This window comes from Pleurodeles waltl, chromosome 12, assembly GCF_031143425.1.
Source record: "Pleurodeles waltl isolate 20211129_DDA chromosome 12, aPleWal1.hap1.20221129, whole genome shotgun sequence".
Classification (NCBI taxonomy): Eukaryota; Metazoa; Chordata; class Amphibia; order Caudata; family Salamandridae; genus Pleurodeles; species Pleurodeles waltl.
Window position 1 is genome coordinate 656,980,907 of NC_090451.1, and position 24,464 is coordinate 657,005,370.

Genomic DNA, 24,464 nt, shown 5'->3' on the forward strand with positions numbered 1-24,464 from the left:
GGGAAAGTTCTCCATCTGAACCTGTCAACTCTGCGGCTTCATGCGTGGAGGTTGAGCGGCGACAGATGATGGTTTATGACCTCCCTCCCGAAGTTTGATCTCATTCTGGCAGCCAGACGTCCCTCGACTAAGTCGATTTACACCTGCCGGTGGAAACGTTTTGTTTCATATTGTACAGAGAGGTCTATTGAGCCTCTTTCTTCTTCTCTATCTAATGCCCTTTTGTTTATTCTATCACTCGCCCAACAGAGGTCCTCTTTAGGAACTCTAAAGGGCTATCTTGCGGACTTATCAGCTTTTCTACGCTTGCCCGACCAACCATCTTTGTTCGAGTCTCCCGTTGTACAGAGATTCTTAAAAGGGCTCGTGCATATGTTTCCCCCTGTGCCTTTTGTCATGCCCCAGTGGGATCTTAATCCTGTACTTATCTAATGTGTGCTCCTTTTTGAGCCTTTACGTAACTGTCCTCTCCAGCTGCTCACTATCAAAACAGCCTTTTTGGTGGCAATTTCATCTGCCAGGAGAGTGAGTGAGCTGCAGGCTTTATCATCTAAACTGTTGTATCTCACAATATATCCTAATACAGTAGTCCTCAGAACTCGTGCCTCTTTCCTCCCCAAGGTGGTGACCCCTTTCCATTTGGGTCAAAATATCACCCTGCCCACCTTCTTTGGTCCACCACATCCCTCTAAGGAAGAGGAGCGTTTCCATCGGCTGGACCTCAAAAGAGCGTTATCGTTCTCCCTAGACCGCACAAAAGAGTTCCGGGTGGACGACCAACTCTTTGTGGAATACGTTGGTGCAAAGAAGGGTTGGGCATTACAGAAACTATCCATTTCGCGCTGGGTAAAGATTTGCTACGCTTTGGCGAAGAAGCAGCCTTCCGAGGGCTTGAGGGCTCACTCTACCAGAGAAAAAGCTGCTACCACTGCGTTAGCTCGTGGCATGCCGGTACTTGACATCTGCCAAGCGGCAACGTGGGCTTCCTTGCACATGTCTGCAAGACACTACTGCCTGGATAGCCAGGTGAGGAGAGAGGTGCATTTTGCCCGCTCGGTCCTGCAGGACTTCCTGGAGTGAAATCTATCCACGCTACCCACCACCAGGAGTTATAGCTTGGGTATTTTTTCTAAGGTAAGGAATCTACAGCTAGAAGTCTCTATCAGATGAACAAGTTACTTACCTTCCGTAACAAATTATCTGGTAGAGACTATCTAGCTGCAGATTCCTTACACCCACCCAAGCCTGCCCACTCTGCGGATTTGTATATCATGTTTTTATATTTTTGCCTTTTCTTAGGGGCATGTCTTTTTCCTCAAACAATCAAGCGTAAAACTAAAATATTTGTTGGTTCTTCCATGACTCTGCGCTTATGGCGTGGGAAGTTGTGGAAAAGAACTGACATACGCGCGCCGGGGTGGCGCCTATATAGAAGGCCACAGACTGCTCCAATGATGTCACACGGAGCCGGACGACGCACGTGGGTCCGAACTACGCCACCCGACGGCACACGCAGGGTACTGCTCAGCAGAAAAATTCTAGATTCGAAGCTGATGCCAGGGATTTCTAAGGTAAGGAATCTGCAGCTAGATAGTCTCTACCAGATAATTTGTTACCGAAGGTAAGTAACTTCTTTTTGTATAGAGGAGAGTTGAGAGGGTCAAAAAAGCCTGTATTGATAGTTGAGCAATAGAGTCCATCAGCCTTGTGCATCATTTTATGACTTGAAGTTTGTTTGCTGTAGTCTGATTGCCTAATGTTGGAAGAAAAAATATATCCTTCCTTCTTTTAGTGCTTATTAGATGAAACTGGCAACTCTGCTCTTAATGTTTTTCTATGTTTGAGGATGCCCACCATATGTTGAATTGTATAACTTGGATTATTAATGCCAAAAGTGCCATAGAAAGTCCCTCAGTTTTCCTAAAGAATTATTGTTACACTTTGCTCAAAGATGTGTACTGCGATAGACATGAGTACAAATTAGTGACCTTGACAGGGAGATGTGAATGTGTTACACAACTTCTTCCTTCAAGGCCCCTTTACGTAACACAGATAAAATAATGTGTATCTTGTGACATAAAATGCAAAATTTTGAAAGGCATACAGATCTGTTTTCTAGGAACCATAATTCTTAAAAAAAAAAAAAATTTTTTTTTTAAATTACAATTTCTTCAGAGCTCGCCGTTTCAGATTTATTTTGCAAAAACCTGGCCCATTGTGGTGTCTGCGCTGCTTCAGCCCCAACTGTAGGTGAGGCACACCAAGGCAGGCTACATGCTTCTTTGGTTTGCAGTGCTTTGGTTTGTAATAGCTAAGTGATCTGGTTTGTGAATGCTTCATCCACGCATGCTAGAGAGAAGCTCTTCGGTTGAAGACCGAAAATAAAACATTCTTTCAAGATAATGTGCAGTAAATTTTGATACAAATGTTCCACAACATTTGGGTAAAAATAATTGGTCACAAGGTTGATCAGTTCATTTAATTGAAAACTAACAAAAGAAACAAAGGTGTATACATTAAAGTGTGTTAAAGGAGAACGATTAATGCAGGTCAGAGCTGCCTGGAAGGAAACTTTAACAGAAAATTCACTTATCCCAACATTCCAATGCAAAGTAAAACCACACAGGTGAAGCAGTGGTGCTGTTGTGTGTCACTGGAAGTGTGCGGGCACAAATGAATGATTGTACAACACGACTGGCTGCAAACTAAGTCAACACAACTTTACCTCCAGTATCAACTGTCATCCTTACCAAAAGGAAAGATCCTACATTTTTTTAAAAATTACTGTAGAATGAAAGTAGACTATCTTGTTCTTGTTGAAGTGAGGTGATCCAACAGCTTTATGAACATACTCGTTATATACCCTGACACATTGGCATTCTAAGCTTCAATTTATTTATAGAAGCTCATTCAGACATTTCTCCGGTCTCCTTTGGACTTTGAAACTAAGAGTGCCCTGAAAGCACTATTATTTCTTAAGACCTGAATGCATCATTTGACAAAACAGTGTAGTACAAAAACTTGTACTTTATGCACTGAAGTGTAGAGCCCAACAAATGCTAATCTGTCTAATGAAAAAGTAAATGATATTGCCTCTTTACCTGGCTCATGGTGAGCAGTGTTAGCGTCTCCACATAAGATAGCAGCTCTGTAGACATATTCTCTTGAAATGATTGGACTGACTAGGTGTCCTTCCCTGGGAATTACATCTTCTAAACCGTGAAATCATTTTGTAATTAGTCCCACCAGTTTCAGTATTGTGGTATTTTGGAGATTAGTCCAGTCCTGTTTTTGGGCTCTTTCTATGACCCTGAATGGTCTTTATTTAGTCTGCTGCATGTATAACTGTTGGAAAATGGCCTCAGAAGGGTCACCCCCAAACCTTTTGCCTTCCTTCTTTTTCTGACCTCATTTTTGCTGGCTTTAGGACTCTGGGCACTTTAACACTGCTAGCCAGTGTTAAAGTGCATGTGCTCTCTCTCTATAAACTTGGTAACCTTGGATAATACCCATTTGGCATATTTAATTTACTTGTAACTACCTAGTAAAGTGTACTACATGTGCCCAGGGCCTGCAAGTTAAATGCTACCAGTGGGCCTGCAGCACTGATTGTGCCACCCACAAAAGTAGCCTCTTAACCATGTCTCAGGCCTGCCTTTGCAAGGCTTGTGTGTGAAGTTTCACTGCCACTTCGACTTGGCATTTATAAGTAATTGCCAAGCCTTAAACTCCCCTAAGGAAGGCCCTAGGTAACTCATAGTGCAGGGTGCTATGTAGGTAAAAGGCAGGACATATACATATGTGTTTTATGTCCTGGTAGTGACAAACTCTTAAATTTGTTTCCCACTACTGTGAGTCCCGCTCCTTTCGTAGACTAGGACTGCCCTCCTTTACTTTCAGTGGTAGATTCTGATATGAAAGGGGTAACCAGGTCATATTTAGTATGGCCAGAATGGTAATAGGAAATCCTGCTTATTGGTGAGGTTGGATTTAATATTACTAATTTAGAAATGCCCCTTTTAGAAAGTGAACATTTCTCTGCACTTAAAACCATCTGTGCTGGTTGACAGCTCCTTTGTGCATTTCACCCAGACAACCACAAACACAGGACACTCAGTCACATCTGCATATTGAATGGGTCTTCTTGGGCCGGAAGGGTGGAGGGCCTGACACTTGCATTTCAAAGGCCAGTGGCCTGCCCTCACACAATGGACTGATAACCCCCACTGGGACCCTGGCAGACAGGACTGGGCTGAAAGGGGAACTTGTGCACTTCAAAACCACTCTTTGAAGTCTTCCCCCACTTCAGAGGCATTTTTGGGTATATAAACTGGGTTTCTGACCCCCACCAACTCAGACACTTCTGGACCAACACCTGCACGTTATCAGAGGAGCTGCCTGGCTGCCCAAAGGACTCATCTGGACTGCTTTGCTGTGAAGGACTGCTGCCCTGCTTGCCTCTGACTTTGCTGGAAGGACCCTGCCTTCCCCCCAAAAGTACTCTCTAAGGGCTTGGATTGAGCTTGCCTCCTGTTCCTGAAGTCTCAGGGCCAACAAAGACTTCATCGCGTCTAGAAATTCCTTGTGCGTTAAATTGATGCAACATCTGCCGCAAACGACGCAAAGCCTGCCTTGCGACCAAGAAGTCACCGCACAGCCGGCCTGGACAACGCGGGCCCGAGTTCTTGACTGGAAACTTGACACAGCGCCTGCCTTGCGATGGAAAAATTCAACTCATCGTCTACCGGTTCAATGCAGCGCCCATGCCTTCTTCCAGTGCGTCAAGGATTTTCACGCATTGTCCCTGGGTGTCAAAATATCCCCGCATCACAGTGAGGAACCAAGACTGCGCGCTGAAAAACGAGTGTGGAAAAAGTCCGAAGGAACACTATTTTTCCACGCATCTCCTTCTCTGCGGTGTCCGGGCGTCGTAATTTTTGACACATACCAGGTATTGTGTGTAACAAAGAGACATCTGTTTACTTCTAAGAATTAACTCTTTCAAACCTTTTAAAAGTGGTATTTCAACTTGTGCTTATTGGATCTTTGTCGTTTTTTACCTTATTTTATTCAGATAAATTGTATCTATTTTTCTAAACATGTGTATTTTTGTGGTGTTTTCACTGTTTCTGTATGATTTATTGCACAAATACTTTACACATTGCCTTCTAAATTAAGCCTGACTTCTCAGTGCCAAGCTTCCAGAGGGTGGGCACAGGATAATTTAGATTGTGTGTGACTTACTGACTAGGATTGTGGTCACTACTTATACAAGGGTGTATACCTATGCCAACTACAAACCCCATTTCTAACAATAACCAACAGTGAGACAACAAAGTACTCTTTAATACTTAAGACTCGAGGGGTTTGTTATTTACGGAGACGGTCCCCTCTCCTTTATGAGTTGCAAAGACGGTATTCCACAAGTTCCGTGGAATCCCAGGCATCTTCAGAGGAGGTGACATAAACACCACCCCCTTGTTTTATATCATCTCATGAGGAGGAATCCTACTTTTCTTCTTAAATTGTTTGGCTCCCATTTTTTTTACTTGGTGATCTTTAGAAAGGGTTGATGTTTAGTGCCTTTAAGAGTCTTACTTCTCTCTGGAAGCTATTTTCCGCCAGTAACATTTTTATTTAGTTTGTTGGTTTTTGTTTTACATAGTCGTGGCTTACCTTGAGACTGTACCCTATTCATTAAATATCTGCTTTAGCCAGTATGGACCCTGAACCCATATATGGTCATTCACTTTGTGTACTGCACCACAAAACGATTTCGTTCGGTTTTGTATAGTTATTCTTCACCACTGCAAGTACTGTGGCACTTCATGTAGAACTCAATTTCAATTACATCTGATACTGTACAATTGTGTGAATAAATAACAAATTTCAAGAAGGTAGGCTACTTTTCACCTCTCGATTGTTAAGAAAACTAAAAGTAAGCAGGGCGTTGTAAACGTTTAGAGGAGGCAGATATAGATTGAAAAGGTAGTTTGTTTTCAAAAGAGGAAGGTGGGTTTTATGTCAGTATGCAAGATGTTTCAAGCATTAATAGGTGCACCTGTTATACAGTGTTTTTGGGCAGTTGAGGGGTTGAATCTAGGTACCATGAGCTCAATGAAGTTTTGACATGAAGAACATTTTCTGTGTCCAAGATGGTGAGTGGTGTGCATTGGTAAGACTATCAATCCAGGTGAATGGCTTCATAGGTGCGCCCAACGTTGTTTGTAGATAATTCTAGCTGAGTGAGCCAGCCATTCTAGCTCTGGAATGTGCAACTGCCTGGATCAGAGGAACTGTGTGGCACCAGCATTAAAAATAAAGCCTGCAGATGAAGGCTTCAACTGCAGTTTCCAGCTGGTCATAGAAGGTTAGCTATTTGTTCTTTGTCAAAGGAAAAAGTTAGCAGTCTTTTTTTTTTTTTTTTTGTCTGGGAGTGATGAGGCCAACGCCTGCTTTTATCAATCTAGTCGGAGTACTTTTCGGTCATCATGGTATCAAGTTTATGAATGAAAGATCTCCGTAATAACATGTTATTGATCGTAGAGATTTTGGGACAGCTTTGTATTGACACAGTATTATTGAAGGATAACTGATAAGCTCATCGACTAGGCTCAGAGCATATATAGGTTGAACAGGCAGGAGTTGGAATCTAGATATGCTGAGCTCGACAAGCCACATTGGATGTAATAGTGATAAAGCTTTAAAGGGTAGTGCCTGCGTTGAGTGGGTGAGGAATGAGAAGCCAGCTAAGTACATGGCTTGCTGAACAGGAGCATAATGCTTAACTGAGGGTATCGGCCAGGTGTACCTTTTCAGTCATTTTTAAGATAATTAAGTTCCTGGACAAATGCTAGGTAGGCTAGGTCGAACACTAAAGTAATGAGGTAAGGAAGCCATCCACTCTAAACAATAATGTATTAATTACTTCTTTTGAACCCAGGGGTGCACAGTATTTATCTCTGGTTGGCAATTGGCGAAGAGATTGGGCAGTGCACACAACTCATTTGGAGCTGTAATCCCGGCGTGTGATTTGCTGCAAAACTCCAAGGGTCTTTGCCCATAGTGAAACATTCTTTAAAACAGCAGTATAAATTATAAGTCAAGTCGTTCTCCCTGCATACTTTTGATACTGGGATGAAGTTATTGATAAACCCCAGGACACACAAATAGCAACATACATTTCAGGTGTAAAGTTGTTTTTGATTAGGAGGTAGGTTAGTATTTTTATAAAAGATGGTTGGTTTTATACTTTATTCGTATGGGGAGTTAATGCATTTACCTTTCACCAAAACACATTCCTCACTCCATTTATACGCTGTGCTTTACCATTTAGCCCAATAGTCCTGTCACCTAGGGTGTACAAAGCATTTTTGTTTCAGAGAGAATTGTGGCAACAAAGCAAAATATCCAGTACCTGCATATGAAATGATTTTAAACCCTCTGCGTTTAAAATAACCAGCACCCTTAATTCAGGCTTCCTTTGTTACACTCCCTGGTTTATTCTGATGTTCTTCGAAAGAAAGAACCGCAGAGAACTAAATTTTTGTTTAAAGGTATTATAATAGAAAGTGTCTAACACTCACATTTTTGTTCTTTCCTTTAGAGCCACATATTTTGCTGTTTCGACGACCGCTGCCGAAGAAACCAGAAAAATGATCTCCTTTTTTGAACTATATATGCCTATATATATATATTTTTCATAATTTGGCTCTTATCTGCAAGCACCTTTTTGAAAGTGTTGGAATTGTTTGTGTTCCCAAACTACTCCCTTTTTTGTGGTAGGTGGGAAAATATTTGCAATGCAACATAGTCGTGCCTCACAAGAAAAATAGATGAACTCTTCAGTGTGCTCCTAAAAATGGGGAAAGTTGGACTCTTTCCGGGTTGACTTTCAGCCTAGGATCTGGCGGGCCCAGAGAAGTCCTGGTGAGCTTGGCTGGTCCCTTGGCTGCTTCTTAAAGTGCTCATTGCTCAAGAAAATGAAAGAAATTGTTTTGACTTTGGCTGCTTTTCTTATGTTTAATGTGTCCATGTGCATTGAAACTGCTGTCATTCGCCACCTTCTTTCTACTTCACTGAGTGTTATACATGTCTTGTTTGCTCCTAAATTTGGAATGCATAGACTTCCATTCAAAAAATCACTTGAATAAAGTGAAATGTTTTTATAAAGAAGTGTGTGAGCTGTTACTTTTATGTCTGGTGGCAAAGCTGTATGGCCGTTTTATGGGCCCTTAGGTCTGATTGACCAGGGCAGAATCAGAAAATGTCCTGCACTACTTAGGTTTAATGAACCAGTGAATCTCCTTGTTTGAAAAGCTTACAAGTTGGACATATTTTTGGGGTCAAGACTGACTCTCCTGCTGCCTCCTTTCAATGCTTTCTCCTCCTCAGCCAGTAAGGGCATACCCTGTAGTCTATAAAGGAAATTCACTGTTTGGAATTTTGTTAGGTTAATCCTTATTACATTAACTTTTGTAAAGGCCTCCAAATACCGGCAGCGTTGCCAGGTTTATCAGTATATCTTATTGTCACTTAAAGCAAAGATCCAGTTAGTATGTTTGTGCTGTGCTGCTGAGAAAGTGAAATTATTTATTCCTGTGCCGCCATACCACATCCTAAATTAAGAATGTGCCAATATTTGATTATGCCTTAATATGTTCTGATCCAATTTATTTCTGAATTAGACTGTTCTGTTTACTTCTCCACTCATTCTAATTGTCTGTTGCTCCCCAGTGCCCTTCCACCTCGCTTCATTATTTTAGACATAACACCCGCCAGAATGTCCGAATACTATAAAACATTGGCTCCCAAGTTTTGACTAATGTGGACCCCCACTTTATCAATACTGGAAACTCGGGACCTCTCCCTCCCCCCCACACTCCCCACTGATTCATTACTGGAAGCCAAGGACCGAGGCCTAAACATTGTTGATTTGAACGCAAAACAATACAGAAACAAGCATTCCATCACACACACACACACAAATGAGAACGCATTTTATTTAATTTACAAAGTAAAAAAATATATATATATTTAGTGCACCTACGAATTAATCTGAGGATACCAATTTAAATTTTTAGTCTCCAGTTACACATTTCTTGACAATTACAGTACGTTTAAAAAAAAAAAATTGTACATTTAGCCACTTTATTTATATACATACTAGTGATCGGTTAAAATTAGTTAATCTTCTTAGAAGTCACGGCCCCCCCTGAGAAGGCTCCCACGGGTCCCCGGACCACAGGTTGGGAACCACTTCTGTATTATGAAAAAACAGTAAATAAGAAATGAAACAAATAAATAACTAAATGACTGATTTCGGTCAAAGGAGCAATACAAAAACAGGAGGGAACCCCCATCATTCTAAACCTATCCCTCCACGTGAGCAATATTTATTTGTTGCATAACCATTGGCTAAGCCAATAGATCTCACCTATGCTATTGGTTTTGTCTTTTTTATAAACAATTTTTAGCCATGGTGTACAGCAGTGCTGCTGTTGTGCAGCATGACAGAAAGTAATGGAAAAAAGTTCAATGACACGGTCAGTTCTGATCGCATTTTAGTGTTTTTTTTTTTTTTTTTTTTTTTTTCTTCTTTCTGAGCCATGCTGCACAGCACCCACACTGATGTACAACATGGCTAAAAACACTGACAATAGCCCTTGTGTAGGTGAGACCTACTGGCTTTAGCAATGCTTGTTAAAGCTGAACTGACAACAACTTGCTGTGTGATAAGGGAAGATACAGAGCCATTTTCATCAGACTCTACCCCTTCAGCAAATTCATGAGCAGTAAAGTGCCACCACTCCGGAAGCAGGTATGTCTGGATCCTGTTTATATTGCTAATGATGTAAAAAAAAGTACTTTTATTTAAATCTGAAGTGCCGGCTCAGCAGAGATAGTTTGGCTAATTTATTCTCCTGCACCACTTGGACACATTGTGTTATCCTGGACTAATCAATTTGTTACCTATTCTCACCGTTTTTGGGCCCATCGGTGGCAAAGTGGACATTGTTGTGGTGGGGAATAGGATACATTGGAGTTACTTTGCTAGAGGAATTTCATAGGCATTTATCGCATTAAGTTAATTTTGTTTAAAAAATGCCTTCTGCTATTTCCTTCTGTTATGGAAAGCTATAGCTTACTTAAGTTACAAATATCTGTTGACCTTTTATAGCCAGTCAGCTGTATGGTTCTCTTACCAAAGATAAGATGGGAGCAGAGGGGATAAGCATAGGCCATGAGCGCTTTGAGGCTCGCAAGAGGCAGGTAAGTGCTAAATAAAACCATTTCTAACATACTATAGTTCTAAGTGAATGGCGTCAAGTAATAATAATTGCTGTCTGATATCACTAGTCACATAAATTTTCTGCTAACATAACATTCCAAATAAAGAATTCACATTTAGTAAGATATTGACTTAAAAATCATTGTCCTGTGCCCCATCATTACTTTTAAACTGTTGAGTGTTACAGAGAAGATTGTCTCATCCTCTGCAGCATTGGACCTGACTGCGTGGGGACGAGACCATCTCTTCCACAGTACTTAAGGGGCTAAAGTGCAGAAAGAAAGATCCAAGTTATAGGCTTGAAATAACTGTTCCAAATAGCTCATATCTATAGACCGTGTACACATGACATTGAAATATTAATGTGCAAATTTAATAGTATTGCCTCAAAAATTGAAAAATAATGCTTCCAAACTATTAGTTTTAAAAATTAAATACTTTGAAAAGGGTTAAGAGTTAGTAAGGGGTTCTGATTTTTCAGTGTTGGGTGGTGTTGAACAGTAGTAAGGTTTTTGTGTTAAATAATAAGTAGAGTAAGGGTACAACAAGGGTTGTTTGGGGTGTGTAGTTATAAGAAATCGAGTTATTGGTTGACGGTATGAAAATCCTATTCATGTAACAACCACAATTCTTGTCAGGGTGAACCACAAAAGTCATTAAATTAACCTGTTTAACCCTCTGGTAGCTTGGCACAATAGCAGTCATACTTAACTTCGAGGAAAAGTGTAAGATATCTATGTAGCACAAAAATAGTAATAAAGTGAACACAGGAAAAATTGTCAACCAACTTAGAAAAGCTGAGTAAATTTAAATAAATTAAATGATACCAGAAGAACAAAAACCCAATCAGTAGTACAGAAGATATGCGATTTCAAAGCTTTAAGTAAATATAGCACCTAAAAGCACCAGGTGCCATTCATTTGGTTGTGCTGGATTGGAGGGAAAGTCACAAGTTCAGGCCGACCGCCATGGAGTGTGGGCCGAAAACACGGACTAGGTTGATCACGCAGAAATAAATAACTTCTCAAATTCTCAATACGAAGAGTCCAGTTTGCGGTTATAGGGGCCGTGAGGAGCAGGGACAGTGTCACAAATGCTCGCCACTGTAGCGTGATGATCAGGCCTGGTGTCCCAGTAGCACTATGATTTTGGTCAGCATCACAAATGGTCATTGCTGGAACTTCGGTTTGGCGGTCACCACAGGCTGTTTTGGCTGTAGCATTGAGTGCAGATCCTGTATTGCTAGTTGCCGCTTGTGGCTTTTGTAGTGCGAACAGTCAGTCTTACTGGAGCTTTGCGCTGCCTGTCGTTGCAAGTGGCAATGGCTCAGGGTGAACAGGCCTGTTTGTGGTTGCGAATAGCCCAAAACTTTAGGATGTCTACTTTCTTCACAAAGAAGCGCACTCTGATGCCAGCCAAGGGTCCAGGACCTGGGCAGGCAACTCTTAGGGATCGGGGAATCAAGGTAGCAGAGGCCACCACTGCTCGGGCAGGTTTAGTTGCAGCAGGTCAGCTGGGCAGTTGCACGGAGACCTGTGGAGCTTTTTGTGTCCCTACAGCTCAGAACAGGTGGTCAGCCAACTGACCTTTGGAGTCACTTAGGTTAGCCTGGGATGAAGAGTCCAGTCATCTTTCGCAGAGAGCAGAGCAGGCCTCAAGGAAGAAGTCCTGTGATAGCAGCAGGGCAGTCCTCTAAAGAGCAAGGCCGGTCTCAAGCAGCAGGGCAGTTGTCTTGTGGGGGGGGTGGGGGGTAATCCTTCTGTAGTCTTCAGGTCCAGGAGTGTACTGAAGAGGTGGTTCAGGAGGTCAAATATTTATATCTAGTGTCAGCCTTTGAAATGGGGGAAATTCCTTGTACTACTCCCACATCTGGTTCTGGAAACGTCTTCCCTTGTCAAGGATCCAAGCTGTCCGGGGTGACAAAATACTGGTTTCTGATGGATACAACTACCTGTGGATTCCTCACTTCAAGAATTTTCCCCCACGTGCCAGCTTCAACTGAAATTTTTCTTCTAGCTCTGCACGTCGAAGATGTCACAATTGCCCGACTCCACGCGACGCCGCATGACGTCATCCAGACAAAAAGCCCTTGTCGACGTGCAGACGTCAGTTCCCTTTTTTCCGTGCCTTCTAGTAACGGTTTTTCTTCGAGGCTTCCAGGGAGCTACAGTTTCACTCCGGTGTAACTGTCTCGACCGAGGAAGTCTGGTTTTAAACCCTGGAACCAGTGTGGGGGTCGAATGTCGGTCACGGACCCCCATGAAAATTGTTTATGGTGCCTTAATTCCGACCATGAGGTCGAGTCATGCCGCTCATGCCAACGCATGAATCCTAAGGCCCTTAAGGAACGAGAGGCAAAATTGTTTCTCCAGTATTGTGGTATCTTTCATAGATTCACATGCTTGAATCATTTCCCCGTCGTCGAAGTGGGAGTCCCACTGTACATAGAAAGCAATAAATAGATAAGAAACTTTTTTTTTTTTCCATTGTAGTCAATAGGAAAAAACACATTAAGTTTTGTAACTATCAGCCTCATTAGAAAAAGCCCAAACTTCAGCCAATCAGGCGAGACCACCCCTTGGAATCCTCAGCACAGAGGCTCAGTCTCTCAGATTTTCTACCGCACGTCGTGTGTAAGGGAGTCTCCCTGAGCTCTGCTCAGTTTACTTTCTCTTCAAGAGATATTGTTCAGCTTTCACTTTTGTTCTTGCTGTAGTACTTCTTCCATCATGTCTACAGCAAGAAAACGTTTGTTTAGACCTTGTGGTACCTGTGGAAAGTTAAGGCTTCATTGTGAGGACCCTCACAAGGAATGCATATACTGTCTCCATCCAGAGCATAAGGTCAAAGACTGTAAAATCTGCAGGACTTTTCCTAACAAGACTCTCGGAGACAGAGAAGCCAGGCTCCTACTTTTTCTTCTGAAAAGAAAAGCCTTAGAAGCTTTTTCTGAGGAGGAGGACAAGTGACACATCAGTGGCCTCAAAGAAGAGGAAAAAGTCTGTGGAGAGCTTCTCCCCCAAGAGCAGTAAGTCAGCCAAGAAGCTGCATGCATTTAAGGACAGCCCTGAGGAACATCAACATCCAGGGAACTTGGTGGTAAGGTTCGTTCAGAGCCATCTGCACCTGCTTCCTCCTCAAAGAAGCTCAAAAGATCTTCGAGTTCCCTACCACCGTCGACGTCCAGGATATCCACACCGTCGACGAGCGCATCGTCGACGGCCACGTTTACGGCTCCGTCGTCGCCAATGATTGTTACCTCGTCTCCACTGTCATCTACGACTATAACGTCGGTGAGCTTAAAATACGGTCCCTCACCTGCTCACACCTTGAAGATCGCAAAGAAACCGTCAACGGGTAAGAAGATGAAGTCTCTATCGTCGACGCACTCATTGACGGGTAAATTCCGGGGCTCTTCGTCGACTATCCCACCGACTGAAGCAGCGACTGCGCGGCAATCCATTTTGCCCTCAGAGACGACTACTCCATCGACGGCAACTTCGTCGACGCTCGCATCACCGATGACGGCTCCACTACCGATGGCTGCGTCGACGCCTACACCGTCGACGAGAACACCATCGACGAACGTACCGTCGACGACTCAATTTCCTGATCCAATACCCAAGCATTTTGGAGCATCTCCTTGCCTACCTCAGAGAATTCTACCAATAAAAAGCAAGTCTTCTCTCCTACTACCATCCCATACATCACCTAGTAAAGTCACACTAGTACCTACGCAGCATCTCTTTGCTGACGAGGAGGAGGATGATGTATATTCGGATGACGTTTTTTTCCCGGTGGCACGTAGCCCCTCAGAACTACGTATTAAATGTCAGGAGGTGGATGAAGAAGAAAGTGACCAGCTTTATTTAGATCAGCAGAGGCAGAGTCACCTGCAACCTCAAGAGCAGCAGGAGCAGACGGTTCAGATGCCTGTTTCTTTGATTGCTAACCTACCGCAAATGATGCAGGACTATTCTAGATTTTCCTCCACCTGGTTCCTCTACCCCGGTGCAACCTCCGCATACGCCAATATCCACCCCTGTTCGGCCATCGGAGTCTACGGAACCTATCCCAGGTCCTTCATCTGGACAGGATGTTGATCCACCTTCGTCTGAGGATGAGCAGGAAGAAGGTGAAATTCAGGACACTGACTCAATCATTCCAGAATGGGATGAATATCAGATTCAAACACCATCTCCTTCTACGCCTCCACCAGTCGACTCTCCACCGCAGGACATTGGTGGTTTTCATAATGTGATGGAAAGAGCTGCAAAAAAATTTCAACTGCCAATTACATCAAAGCAGTCAGACTGTTTTCTATATGACTTCAAGGAGGATACTAGGAAGTCAGTAAGAGCTATACCCATTGTTGACTTCATTTGGGAAGAGGGACTTAAGGTCATGCAGACTCCATCTTCCATACCAGCAATATTACTGAGACTTGAGAAGAAATATAAAGCACCGGACAATTCTCCAGCATGTTTGGTTAGTCACCCTAAACCAGACTCGGTCATATCACAGGCAGCTCAGAGAAGGTCCAGAAATTCATCTTTGACTGCCCCCCCCCCAGATAAAGAGGGACGACGGTTGGATTTGATTGGGAAAAAGTTCTCATCAATGGCGGCCATTACAGTCAGAGCAGCAAATTCCCTAGCAATCCTGGGAAGGTACGACCGTCAGATGTGGTCCGATATGTCGCAGTTTATAGATCTATTACCGGAAGATAGTAGAGCAGAAGCACGCAAGATTTTACAGGAGGGTGAGAAGATCTCGACTGTGACAATAGACTGCGCTATAGACGTCTCGTCTACAGGTTTCCGCCAGTTAGTCGGAGCAGACGTACTCCGGCGTCAAGGGTGGCTGAAAGCTACATCGTTTAGACCAGAGGTACAATTAAAGATACTAGACATGCTATATGATGGCGAACTCTTGTTCGGCAAGCATGTAGATGATGCTTTGCAATCTATTAAAACAGACACCGAGACAGCCAGATCTCTGGCAGCATTACAATACAAAAGACAGCCCTTTCGGGGAGCGAGAGGAAGCCTTTCTTATAGAGGCGGCGCACATCAGTACCGTCAATACTCTTCTTACCAGGGACAGTTTCGTTCCACCTTTGGCCAGCAACAACCACATACCTTTAGACAGCAGTCATCCACACATTTCAGACAGCAAGCGAGAGGAAAGTCGACTTATAAAGCCAAAGAGGCAGCAAGGAAGCACTGACCTTCATCAGATGCCTGCATCCAACCCCTGTACCAACACTCTTAATAGGGGGCAGAATTTCCAAGTTCCTCCACCAGTGGTCCCAGATTATTTCAGACCAGTGGGTGCTCGATATTGTCAACCGAGGACATACATTAGAATTCAATCAGCCTCCCCCTCATGTACCACCAAGAGGTCCCCCACCGGCCCATCTCAGCGAACTTCTGACGCAGATTGCTATCTTAATGGAGAAGGGAGCAATAGAGATCGTACCAAGGTACCAGAGGGGAACAGGTTTTTACTCCCGCTTTTTCCTTATACGGAAAAAGACAGGAGACTGGAGACCTATTTTAGATCTTCGTTCTCTCAACAAATACCTCAAGAAGCAATCTTTTTGCATGATCTCCCTTCAAGACGTCCTACGCTTACTCAACTGGGGGGATTTTATGACATCCTTAGATCTCCAGGATGCATATTTCCACATTCCCATTCACCCCAGTCATTGGAAATTCTTACAATTCAGGGTTGCAGACACTCATTACCAGTTCAAGAGTATTCACCAAGGTTTTGGCACCAGTTGCAGCCTACCTCAGGCAACTAGGGATACAGGTGTTCCCGTACTTAGACGACTGGCTAATAAAAGCACGGACGACAAAAGCTGCCAGGGACACGAACACATGTTTATCTCTCTTCGGGACACTAGGCTTAACAGTCAATTACCCCAAGTCTCATCTAGATCCTTCCCAGAACATCACCTTTCTAGGAGCTATCTTGGACACAGTCCAAGCAAGAGCCTTTGCTTCGCACGACAGACGGAAGAGACTTCAAGATCTAGCAACACGTCTCAGCAAAAGAAGGTCCGCTTCTGTTCGGACTTACAAGTCTTTTCTGGGGATGCTTTCGTCTTGCATTCCATTGATAGAAAACTGTTGTCTGCACATGAGAACACTTCAACAGCAATTAGACAATCAATGGAAACAAATAGAAGGATCTTTCGACGATGTAGCTCGAATAACCCCATCAGCAAAACAAGCTCTCAAATGGTGGAAGGCTACCCCCTCATCTCAGAAGGTCTCTCATTCCTGAAGGACAAGCCAGTGCATATTATAACAGATGCATCCTTAGAGGGATGGGGTGCACATTTACAAGATCTATCAGTGAGAGGGAAATGGTCCACTCAGGAGTCGACTCTTCACATAAACTTATTGGAGTTAAGAGCAGTTTCCTTGGCACTCAAACCAACATCAGGGGTTCTGCAGTCTTGATAAGAACAGACAACACCACAGTCATGCATTACCTCAACAAACAGGGGGGCACACAATTGCAGGCATTGTCGCTAGAAACACAAACTGTGGCATTGGGTGATTCATCATAAGATATCCATCAGAGCAGAACATCTCCCGGGGATCTCCAACACCTGGACAGATGCCTCAAGCAGGACTCGAACCAGCTGCCACGAATGGGAACTCAGTCAGTTCTCGACCGCCTCTTTCGTCGTTGGGGCAAGCCCAGTCTGGATCTGTTCGCGACCAGAGACAACAAGAAATGCCAACACTTCGCAAGCTGGCGACCACAGAAGGGATCAAAGGGGAATGCGTTTTTGATCAAATGGTCAGGGATTTATGCATACGCTTTTCCCCCGCTTCCACTCCTCCCGAGACTTCTGCAGAAAATAAAGAGGGAGCCATGCCGGCTTCTATTAATTGCTCCCAAATGGCCACGCCAGTTTTGGTTCACAGAACTTCTATTACTCTCGGCGCAGCCTCACATACGGCTGAGAACACTGCCGGACTTGTTAACAACGAATCAGGGTCAGGTCCGTTATCCCAACCCGACATCTCTTCGATTATCAGCCTGGCTCCTGAATTCTTTGAATTTGACGGCCTAGATAACCCTTCAGATTGCAGGGAGGTACTTGCCTGTGCCAGAGCTCAATCTATAAACAGGACGTATAAGTTCAAGTGGAGAAGGTTTTGCATATGGTGTTCAACTTCCAACGTTCATCCTCTAAAGTCCTCGCCTGAACAGATTCTCCCATATCTGTTGCATTTAGCTAAATCAGGCCTTTCCCATTCGTCTATCAGGGTCCACCTCGCTGCTATATCCCGTTTCCGAAGAACATCGCACTCACCATCTTTATGGTCATCCAGGATAATAAAGCAATTTCTAAAGGGCTTGTTCAGGATGTTCCCGCCGATTCACCGTCCTCCACCTCCGTGGCATTTAAATATTGTGCTCTCCCAATTAATGAAGCATCTGTTTGAGCCCATTCATAAGGCAGACCTCAAATATATTTCTTTGAAAACAGCCCTCCTTCTGGCCCTCACTTCAGCGAAGAGGGTTAGTGATATCCAGGCTTTCACAGTCTCACCACCTTTTCTCCAATTCAAATCAGAGGTGGTCATTCTAAGAACTAATCCAAAATTGATCCCCAAGGTTCCATCGACTTCATTTAAATGAGCCGGTGGTTTTGAGAAAAATTTTTCCAAATCCGCAAACTCCAGCGGAGCGGGCATTACATTCTCTAGACATTAAACAATGTTTAAAATTCTATATACAAAGGACTAGCAGTTTCCGTAAATCTGACCAACTGTTTATTAGTTATGGGCGGATCAATAAAGGCAAGGCCGTTACTAAGCAGACCATAGCACGCTGGATCTCTTCTGCCATACAACTCTGTCACCAGTTAGCAGGGAAGTCGTTATCATCCAATGTCAGAGCGCACTCCACTAGAGCGGTATCCACTTCTGCAGCTCTATTCGCAGGAGTCCCTTTGAACCAGATCTGCAGAGCGGCAACGTGGACACGTGCCCACACCTTCACCCAGCACTACTGTCTCGAAGCTACTGACAGCATGGATGCCGTGGTAGGACAAGCAGTGTTGCGTAATTTATTTGCATAAGGTGAGCCAATAATCTCTTTACCCTTCATCCTCTATGTATTACCAGACCAATATTTTTCATGTAGATATACATATTTGTATATGTATATATTCATGTATATAATCTTTTACAAGGTTGATTAGCATAATTTAACTACCTATATGAGTCCACATAGGAAGAATTGTGAACAGACATGCTTCTGGTGTTCAGAACTCAACCATTTTTCTTACTGCTGACTACTCTGATTCAAGCATGTGAATCTATGAAAGATACCACAATACTGGAGAAGAAAATAAGTTAGTTACCTGTAACTGTGGTTCTCCAGTATTGGCATCTTTCATAGATTCACATGCGACCCACCCTCCTCCCCATAGGGGCTCACCTCTCTTATTTTATTGTAATCACTAGTGTGGAGAAATCTGAGAGACTGAGCCTCTGTGCTGAGGATTCTAAGGGGTGGTCTCGCCTGATTGGCTGAAGTTTGGGCTTTTTCTAATGAGGGTGATAGTTACAAAACTGAATGTTTTTTTCCTATTGACTACAATGAAAACAAAACAAAAAAAACGTTTTTCTTTATCTATTTATTGCTTTCTATGTACCGTGGGACTCCTACTTCGACGACGGGGGAAATTATTCAAGCATGTGAATCTATGAAAAATACCAATACTGGAGAACCACAGTTACAGGTAAGTAACTTATTTTCTTCTTGCCCGTTCGAAGAAGAGGAAGGAGAGGCATCATCGGAGAGAGTCTTCTTTGCGGTCTTCGAAGACTCATCGGCGTCATGGGGACTCTGAGTCGTCATGAATCATGGCGCAAATCGAGCAGGGACCGATCCCATTCAAGATCTCCATCAGCTCGGCGCTGGCCGACATGGGAGATTAGCCAGACTGTCACGCCTCCGGCTTCTCCGATGTCCCCTCTGTCGGTATTTGAGGTCGAGCCTCATCAGGAGCCGAGGGCTTTTTCCGGAGCAGGAGATGCCTGGACCATCATCGGCTTCCTCTCCGGCGCCAGTTCCTCAAACTTATCCGGCTTTTCCGGCGCCGGGCACGGATCCCGCTGCGTTTTTTAATGCAATGTTTAATATTTTTGCCACCATGGCGCCTGGTGGAGGGCATGCGGGTCCGACAGGTCCTTTGGCCTTTAACTTGGTTGCTCCGGCTCCTTACAAGCCGACACCCTTTATGCCCTTTCTTCCTTTTGGAGCGGCTTCGGCGCCCATGCCCTTGGCGTCGCCCAGAAGGCCTGTGACGCCGACTACGTCCGCTGTTCCGGTACCTATGGATTCGCCACAGATCCAGTCAACGGTGAAGTTGCCTGTGGCGCCGGAGGGTCCTGCGTCGGATGGCTCAGAGGAGCAGCGCCGTCAAAGATCTTCGGCTTCGGCCGACGCCTTATCGACGCCGGGGCTCAAATCCAGGTCCGATCCAGGAGATTGGCTTTACGGCTCCTGGAAGAAGAAAAGTATAGCAGGCAGCATTTAGAGGAAGGTGAGATCATGGAGCCTTCGGGGGACCTGCATGGCTTAGATACAGCAAGTGGCCAGGACACTTCCCTTGAATGGGATCTGGCCTCCCCGGGGGAGTATACTGAGGAGGCTGCTTCATTTCATGCTGTGGTGAGGAAGGCAGCAGACTTTTTGGACCTTCCACTTCCTGCTGCGGAGGTGAAGACAAACCTCCTGACCAAAGTCCTCCATCCAGCGTTGGCGGTGGCGGAGCCTCTTTTGCCTTTCAATGAGGCTCTTTTGGACCCCATGAAGGACATCTGGAAAAAGCCAGTGACTTCGGTGGCTGTCAACAGGGCGGTAGCGAAATGCTATCGTGTGGCTCCAGGTGTTCCAGACTTTCTCACCAAGCATCCGACTCCGGAGAGTTTGGTTGTCCAGGCATCGTGCTCCTCCCGTTCTGCTCCTCCCGTTCTGCTCCTCCCGTTCTGCTCCTCCCGTTCTGCTCCTGGTTCGTTCCCCGGGGCCCCTGCGGACAGGGAGTCTAAGAAGCTGGACCAGGAAGCAAAAAATACCTTTTCTTCTTGTAGCATGGCATTAAAGTCTACCAATGTGACTTGCATTTTGGGGTGTTAAATTCATGCCCTTATGGATGAGGCTAAGGGCCACCCTGGTTTGCCACAGGAGGTTTTGAACCTGTTGTCAGACGCTCAGGCAGCAGCGACCCAGGTAATTCAATCTGGACTGGACACCTCGGATTCAGTGGCAAGAGCTATGGGCACATCCATAGTGACGAGACTGTAGGCCTGGCTGCGTTCATCAGGATTCTCCCCGGATGTACAGAATACTCTCCTGGATCTGCAATTTTGATGGAGACAAACTTTTTGGGTCAAAAGCCGATTCTGCTCTAGAACGTTTTAAAGAGAGTAGAGCAACGGCAAGATCATTGGGACTTTAAGCAGCCACTTCCTCTACTTTTAGATCTTTTAGGAAGTTTAGAGGTTTTGATTGTGGCGTTTGCTTTTGTGGCAGGCTCCATGTGGCAGGACAACCTGCAGGAACCCTACCTTACAGATCCTTCAGGGGCAGGGGTAGAGCACGCACTAGAGGTGCCACCCAGCAGCACTTTGCCTCTTCCTCCAGAGGGGTACAGCAAGGAAAGCAGCCTTAGTCCTCCAAAACTCCCTGCTCACACGTCTCTGGTAGGGGGGGGGGAGACTTGCCCACTTTCTTCGCATGTGGGAGTCCATAACATCAAACTCCTGGGTCTTCGGCATTGTGGAGAAGGGGTATGCTCTTCCCTTTCGGGAAATTCCTCCTCCCTTCCATCCCCGTCCCTCCTTCTGTTCGGACGACCATCTTCTGTTATTACAACAGTAGGAAATGTCCCTTTTGTTGAAAGGTGCAGTGGAGTTGGTTCCAGAGCAGGAGAGGGGTCAGGGCTGCTATTCAAGGTACTTCCTGATCCCCAAAAAGGATGGTCGGTTGAGACCAATCCTGGACCTGAGGATTTGAATTGGTTCCTCAAGCAGGAAAAGTTCAAGATGCTGACCCTTTCACAGGTTCTTTTTGCGTTGAACGAAGGAGATTTGATGGTGTCTGTCGATTTACAGGATGCGTACTTCCATATTCCAATCCTCAAGTCGTACAGGAAGTATAAGGAAATGCCTCCTTGGCGTTGTTACCCTCTGACTTTTGGCCTTTTGCTGATTCCAAGTTATGATTTGAAAGTGTCCTGAGGCCTGCTAACCAGGCCCCAGCACCAGTGTTTTTTCCCTCAAACTACCTTTGTTTCCACAATTGGCACACCCTGGCATCCAGGTAAGTCCCTTGTAACTGGTACCCCTGGTACCAAAGGCCCTGATGCCAGGGAAGGTCTCTAAGGGCTGCAGCATGTCTTATGCCACCCTGGGGACCCCTCACTCAGCACAGACACACTGCTTGCCAGCTTGTGTGTGCTGGTGGGGAGAAAATGACTATGTCGACATGGCACTCCCCTCAGAGTGCCATGCCAACCTCACACTGCCTATGGCATAGATAAGTCACCCCTCTAGCAGGCCTTACAGCCCTAAGGCAGGGTGCACTATACCATAGGTGAGGCCATAGGTGCATGAGCATAAGTAAAACCTTAGACATTGTAAGTGCAGGGTAGCCATAAGAGTATATGGTCTGGGAGTCTGTCATACGAACTCCACAGCACCACAATGGCTAAACTGAAAACTGTTTGGTATCAAACTTCTCAGCACAATAAATGCACACTGATGCCAGTGTACATTTTATTGTGAAATACACCCCAGGGGGCATCTTGGAGATGCCCCCTGAAAACATACCCGACTTCCAGTGTGGGCTGACTAGTTTTGCCAGCCTGCCACACACCAGACATGTTGCTGGCCACATGGGGAGAGTGCCTTTGTCACTCTGTGGCTAGTAACAAAGCCTGTACTGGGTGGAGGTGTTTCTCACCTCCCCCTGCAGGACCTGTAACACCTGGTGGTGAGCCTCAAAGGCTCACCCCCTTTGTCAGTGCCACAGAGCACTCCAGCTAGTGGAGATGCCCGCCCCCCTCCGGCCACGGCCCCACTTTTGGTGGCAAGGCCGGAGGAGAGAATGATAAAAACAAGGCGGAGTCACTGGCCAGTCAGGACAACCCCTAAGGTGTCCTTAGCTGAGGTGACTCTTACTTTTAGAAATCCTCCATCTTGCAGCAGGAGGATTCCCCCAATTGGATTAGGGATGTGCCCTCCTCCGGGAGGAGGCAGAAAGAGGGTGTAGCAACCTTCAGCGCTAGTAGCCATTGGCTACTAACCCCCCAGACCTAAACACCCCCCTAAATTGAGTATTTAGGGGGCTCCCAGAACCTAGGAAAATAGATTCCTGCAACCTGAAGACGAAGGACTGCTGACCTGAAAGCCCTGCAGAGAAGACGGAGACACCAACTGCTTTGGCCCCAGCCCTACCGGCCTGTCTCCCCACTTCAAGAGAAACTGCAACAGCGACGCGTCCCCCAGGGTCCAGCGACCTCTGAAGCCTCAGAGGACTACCCTGCATCTAAAAGGACCAAGAACTCCCAAGGACAGCGGCTCTGGTCCAAAGAAGAAACAACTTTGCAACAAAGAAACAACTTTTAAAGGGCTGCACGTTTCCCGCCGGAATCGTGAGACTTTCCACTCTGCACCCGACGCCCCCGGCTCGACCTGCGGAAAAACAACACTACAGGGAGGACTCCCTGGCGACTGCGACCCTGTGAGTAGCCAAAGTCGACCCCTCCCCAGCCCCTCAGCGACGCCGGCAGAAGGAATCCAGAGGCTCCCCCTGACTGCGACTGCCTGTGTCAAAGAACCCGACACCTGGTAAAGACACTGCACCCGCAACCCCCAGGACCTGAAGGATTCGACCTCCAGTGCAGAAGCGACCGTCAGGTGGCCCTCTCCCTTGCCCAGGTCGTGGCTACCCCGAGGAGCCCCCCCCGTGCCTGCCTGTTTCGCTGAAGAGACACCCGAGTCTCCCATTGAACTCCATTGACAACCCGACGCCTGTTTGCACTCTGCACCCGGCCGCCCCCGTGCCGCTGAGGGTGTACTTTCGGTGCTGACTTGTGTCCCCCCCCCCCCCCCCCCCGGTGCCCTACAAAACCCCCCTGGTCTGCCCTCCGAAGTCGCGGGTACCTACCGGCAGACTGGAACCGGGGCACCCCCTTCTCCATTGAAGCCTGTGTGTTTTGGGCACCACTTTGACCTCTGCACTTGACAGGCCCTGAGCTGCTGGTGTGATAACTTTGGGCTTGCCCTGAACCCCCAACGGTGGGCTACCTTGGACCCAACTTTGAACTCTGTAGGTGGTTTATTTACCTGCAAAACTAACAAACACTTACCTCCCCCAGGAACTGTTGAAATTTGCACTGTCTAGTTTTAAAATAGCTTATTGCCATTTTTGCCAAAACTGTACATGCTATTTTGCTGATTCAAAGTTCCTATGATACCCAAGTGAAGTACCTTTCATTTGAAGTATTGATTGTAAATCTTGAACCTATGGTTCTTAAAATAAACTAAGAAAATATATTTTTTCTATACAAAAACCTATTGGCCTGAAATTGTCTGAGTGTGTGTTCCTCATTTATTGCCTGGGTGTGTACAATAAATGCTTAACTCTACCCTCTGATAAGCCTACTGCTTGACCACACTACCACAAAATAGAGCATTAGAATTATCTTTTTGCCACTATCTTACCTCTAAGGGGAACCCTTGGACTCTGTGTACACTATTCCTTACTTTGAAATAGTATATACAGAGCCAACTTCCTACAGGAAGTATCTCTGGTTTGTGGTGGGGTCGCAGCACTATCAGTTTGGGGTCCTTCTGTTTGGTCTTACTTCGGCACCTCAAATCTTTACGAAGGTGATGGCGGTGGTAGCAGCGGAGCTCAGAAGAAGGGGAATAGCAGTATTTTCTTATCTGGACAATTGGTTGATCAAAGCCAAGTCTCCGGAGCTCTTGCGGTGCCACCTGCACTAGACAACTCAGTTGTTTGACCTGGGGTTCTCAGTGAATGTACCCAAATCGCACCTGGAGCCCTCAACGCCTCCTGTTCATAGGGGCAGTACTGGTTACAACATTAAATCGGGCCTTTCCTCCAC

General features: G+C 45.4%; 1 protein-coding gene across 1 annotated transcript in view; it reads left to right on the forward strand.

The window, feature by feature from the left end:
• The window catches only part of CKS1B (CDC28 protein kinase regulatory subunit 1B), a 49,520-nt gene extending 41,345 nt beyond the window's left edge, over nucleotides 1-8,175 (forward strand). The window contains exon 3 of the mRNA XM_069218385.1: nucleotides 7,607-8,175. Coding sequence (XP_069074486.1) covers nucleotides 7,607-7,659 — 53 coding nt within the window. The 3' untranslated portion in view covers nucleotides 7,660-8,175. The remainder of the gene's footprint in view (nucleotides 1-7,606) is intronic.
• Nucleotides 8,176-24,464: the final 16,289 nt, after the last annotated feature.